The 4,991-nt window shown below is 31.8% G+C and overlaps 1 protein-coding gene across 1 annotated transcript in view; it reads left to right on the forward strand.

Annotated features, from left to right (window-relative positions):
* LOC111699233 (uncharacterized) overlaps positions 1-4,442 on the forward strand; it is a 14,234-nt gene extending 9,792 nt beyond the window's left edge. Inside the window, exons 14-17 of the mRNA XM_023469845.1 lie at positions 361-432; positions 1,125-1,264; positions 1,978-2,050; positions 4,153-4,442. Of these exons, the coding sequence (XP_023325613.1) occupies positions 361-432; positions 1,125-1,264; positions 1,978-2,050; positions 4,153-4,354 (487 nt within the window). The 3' untranslated portion in view covers positions 4,355-4,442. The remainder of the gene's footprint in view (positions 1-360; positions 433-1,124; positions 1,265-1,977; positions 2,051-4,152) is intronic.
* The last annotated feature ends 549 nt before the right edge of the window (positions 4,443-4,991 follow it).

Consider the following 4,991-nt stretch of genomic DNA (forward strand, 5'->3'; position numbering starts at 1 on the left):
CCAATACCACTGTTTGAAAATAAAAGTTGAAATTTTTTATTTTGGATTTTGAAATCTCACTACCGCCAATACCAGAGTTTGAAAATAAAAGTTGAAATTATATTTTCTCATTTTGGAATTTCAAATCTCACTACTGCAAAAACCTCTAGTTTGAAAGTACTTACATTTTCTGATTTCGAAAAAAAGGCATTTAATAATCTGAAAAGTGTAAAGAAAATGAACAAAAACTAGCTTTTAAAACCTTCAATACCATTTTCTTTTTAAAAAAACATAAAATTTTCGCTCAAAAAGAAGGCATTTTATACAAACACCACACACCCCCCCCTCTCTCTTTTATAAAATAACATATATTTTTGTTAGAGCAAAATCAATTACTTGGAGAAAACTACGAAAACTACTGACACAAGGAGTCAGGGGTCCTAATCTTAACAGGTGAGTCGTTCTAATAAATACTAGATAGGGGCACCCTCCACAGTAGACTAGGGTCAATTTGAATTTGAACCAGACTCACCCCCTGTACCAGCCTTTGTGACATGTGGCAAGTACCGTCCCGACCCCTGGTACCGGCCTTTGTGACATGCGGCAAGTACCGTCCTGACCCCTGGTACCGGCCTTTGTGACATGCGGCAAGTACTGTCCCGACCCCTTGTTCCGACCTTTGTGACATGCAGCAAGTACCGTCCCGACCCTATCCTTAGCCGGTTCGGTTTAAAATTTTATGGCGCTGTCAGACTTTTTACAGTACCCGGCCTATTATAGGCCTATTTGACCTACCATAACCCCACTAACTTAGTTTAGTGTGCCCCAACTAAACTTTCGGTGTGTACTGCAGTGATTAGCAGTACTCTGACCGAGCGAAGAAATAGTGGGGTTTAGTGGACATTGGGGGTCCTGTATATATATATCCTTGTCAAGGGTACTAATATAATCTAGTCATGAGTACTAATATATCCTCGTCAGAAGTCCTATAATATCCTAGACAGGAATGCAAATATATCCTATATCTCCTAAACAGGGTTCTAATTTTAACAAGTTCACTGTTCGAATAAATATTAGTAAAAAATGTCAAAGCTGATAGACGAATTAATATGAAAAACAAAATCCAATATTGATTAATGTTCTAGGTCTGGAATATCCAGGTTTATTAGATCATGGTTCCCCTCCTCCCTCTCCTCCTACCAGAGAGCTATCAAGGAAACCTTAAACCTGGAGAGAAAATTAGAGGAGGAGAAACCTATTCAAACCTTTACCATACCCTTGTCAGGTTTCTTTAGTCTTTACCAGATAAAGAAATAAGTTTAATTTTCGTATATAGAAAACCTTTTGCAAGAATATCAATATTAGGACGAACCACTTTTATTGGGACGAAACACTTACTTTTATTGGGACGAAGCACTTACTTTTATTAGGACGAAGCACTTACTTTTATTAGGACGAACCACTTTTATTGGGACGAAATACTTACTTTTATTGGGACGAAGCACTTACTTTTATTGGGACGAAACACTTACTTTTATTAGGACGAAGCACTTACTTTTATTAGGACGAAACACTTACTTTTATTGGGACGAACCACTTTTATTGGGACGAAATACTTACTTTTATTAGGACGAAATACTTACTTTTATTGGGACGAACCACTTTTATTGGGACGAAATACTTACTTTTATTGGGACGAAGCACTTACTTTTATTAGGACGAAACACTTACTTTTATTAGGACGAAACACTTTTGGTAGGAAGAAACCTAACCTTTCTCTGGAAGAAACACATTTAATAGAAAAAGAAAACACTTTTGAGAAAACTAAAAAACTCTTGGACAAAACTCTTCTGACGAAACACTTTTGATACGACGAATCACTTTTAATAAGACGAATTAATTTAAATTAAACAAAACACTTTTAATTGGACGAAACACATTTGCCAAGACAAATATTGCTCGGACGAAATTTGTTATTTTTTACCCTCTTGAATACAGGACAAGAAGGGGCGGAGGACTACAAGATCAATCTTTGTGAATATATTCTTGAAAACAAATCCATCCAAACAAAGTAAGTTTATTCCGTTATTAACATTTTATTAACGTAATTGACATAAAAGCTTCAATGGAAAATTGAGAATGTGAACCCCTTTAAAGGGAGTGACAGACAATGTATGGTAGTTAAACTGAGATTGCAGTATCATTGAGCATTTTTTAAGGTTTCATTTAAGACTTATCAGACGTTTTTAAGGTGCATATTTGTTCAGGAAGAACGTAAATTCAATATTTAAAATCCTCATTGATAATTTATTTTGGAGGGATCATTTTGAGAATCAGTTTTATAATAATAATTCAAAAACGACGAAAAAAAGTGTAACAAAATTTCTGCAGTAAACTAATTGGATGTTTAGGAACATATTTCTAAATGGAAGTTCGTCAAAAAATCAAATTCTTCAAATGTCGTCTTTTCATTAAAAATTTCAGGAAACCTACAGAAATTGGTTTTGAAAATGAGGCATTACAGAAACCAATAACTGAAATTACTTAGTTTCGATGATAAGAGTTAATTTTTAATTGCTCAGCCTGTTCCTAAACAACCAATAAGTTTACTGTAGAATTTTGTGTTACATATTTTGTGGTCGTTATTGAATAATTTAAATAAAACCGATTCTCAAAATCATCACTCCAAAATGGAAAATATATGAGAATTTGCGCTTTTGCTAAACAAATATGCACCGTAAAAGCGTCTGATAGGTCTCAAATGAATCCTAAAATATCTCTCAATAATACTGCAATACTACCATACATTGCCGGTCACTCCCTTTAATATGACAATTAAAATGATGTATGCATACATATCAATAATTATAAAAAGTTTATTTCGTAGACAATAAAGGTACAATAGATAAAAGCAAAGATTATTACGAGATGTATAGTATGCAAACATATTTTAATGAATGAAAGATTGAAATAATATTCTTGATAATCAAAATTGTCAAAAGAAATTAGATTAGATGTTACATCTAACAATTCACAAATAAATCACGGGCAGCCGTAGTACATTTTAATTTCCGATCCGGGTCAAGCTTTCCGGTCCCAGTTTGTACTGTACCTAGCTTTAGGGACAGGACTAGCCGGTGTAACAAGGTTGACGCGGTCAGAGTTTATGCTTCATATATGTTGATTTACTTTTACTAAAGGGGCAGAGGTGCTTGAAATGGTATTTTCCCATAGGTATCATTCAGTCGGTTAAATTTTGTTTGGACAGATTATCCATTTCTGGAATAGAATTCATATTTTTACAGAAAACAGTTCGATGATAATTTTTAAACAGATAATAAAGAAAACGGATTTATAGCTTATCAATACAGTTTATCCTTAGGAAAACGCGTCAAATCTGCTTGCTATCAACGTTTTCAAATGCACACATTAGAAATCAAAATAATATTCAAATGGAAACATTTTAAGAATTATATAGATTTAAAACATTACACGTGCCAAAAATTCATAGTTTAGACCATAGATAAATAAATAAACATAGATAGTTTATGTACGCAAAATCACCAAGAATTGTACAGTCGCGAACTCATACTTCTAGGGGTCAAAGTGTACTTCAATAATAAGCGGGGTGGTTTGGTGTTTTAATGGATTTCATAATAGAGTGTAAAATAACTCCGGGAATGGAACTATTTGAACAACAATATTTCACTGAGCAATATATCATATTGACGAGAACTGAAGAAGGACATGAGAAGGACTAAACTAACATAAATTTCTCTCTACAGAACTCATGTACACCACAAGTACTCAATGACATAAGAACAGTCAATGTTCACAACCGACCTATACCCGATTCGTTAAACAGTTTCGAGTTGTGATTTAGCTGCGATTTCCCAGGCTAGCTAGGCGAGGAAGTCACAGCTAAAGCATAGCTAGAAAATGTCTAACGAATCGGACACTAGTTAATCTATATAATAGGAATATCTTTAAAACATCTCTTTACATTTATTTCTTTCAAGATGAAAAATGTCGTCTTATGCGCAATCTATCTTTATCCATAGTTTAGACCCGTAAAAATCACAAGCATAAATACTGTAAAATTTCAAACCCCAGATATCATCGCCAATTGTCAAAATTATACCATATAACACCATGATAGATAATTTTTTTCAGACAAGATTGCAATAAATGGCGAAGCTGGAGAAGATTGGCGAGGAAGAAGAAGATGAAAACAGTAAATAAAAAGAAGAAGAAGACAAAGAAGAAGAAGAATGTGGAAAAGAAAGGAAGAAAGCAAACAGCTCAAAATTTTATAAATAATTTAGTTCAAAATTCACTGTCTCAGGGTTTGAAACCTACATTAATTAACATCTAAAAATGGTGCGTACCGGAAAAAAAGTCAATGATTCTATTTTTGGATATTTTCTTTAAATTTGGTTTGTCAGATTTTACATAAATTTAGAAATATTTTTTTATCTATTTATTATTTTACTTTGACAAACTATCTATTAAAATTTTATTTAATTCTTGTTTTGACATTTTTGTATTTATTGCTTTATTCACAGATTCAAGTGTAATAATAAATCATTTGTTCTGTAAAGATAAAAATCTCTTGTTGTGTTTGATAAAAAGAACAACATAAAGACTGAAGTATTTATTTAAAAAATTTAGTTTGTAAAAATTTCTGCTTATTTTATTTAAATTATTTTGTAAATATTTCGACATCATGAATGAATGAATATATATTTGTATCAATTATTGAAGCCCTACATTTTCTTCAAACAGATTAAAATAAAAAAGATAAAAATATATTTAAAGTTATAGTTTTAGATTTTTACATTGATAAAATTCTAAAAAGGGCAAGTTGTTGGATTGCAAATTAAAAAAAGTAAAAAATATTATAATTTTACAATTTTTCTGAATTCTTTGTAAGATTTTAATTGCAACAAATAAACGTATAAACAAAAAAGTAAAGTTTAAATATTGTTTAAATTAGAAAATTAGAAAATTTT

The sequence above is a fragment of the Eurytemora carolleeae genome, unplaced genomic scaffold, assembly GCF_000591075.1.
Source record: "Eurytemora carolleeae unplaced genomic scaffold, Eaff_2.0 scaffold16, whole genome shotgun sequence".
In the NCBI taxonomy this organism is placed as follows: domain Eukaryota; kingdom Metazoa; phylum Arthropoda; class Copepoda; order Calanoida; family Temoridae; genus Eurytemora; species Eurytemora carolleeae.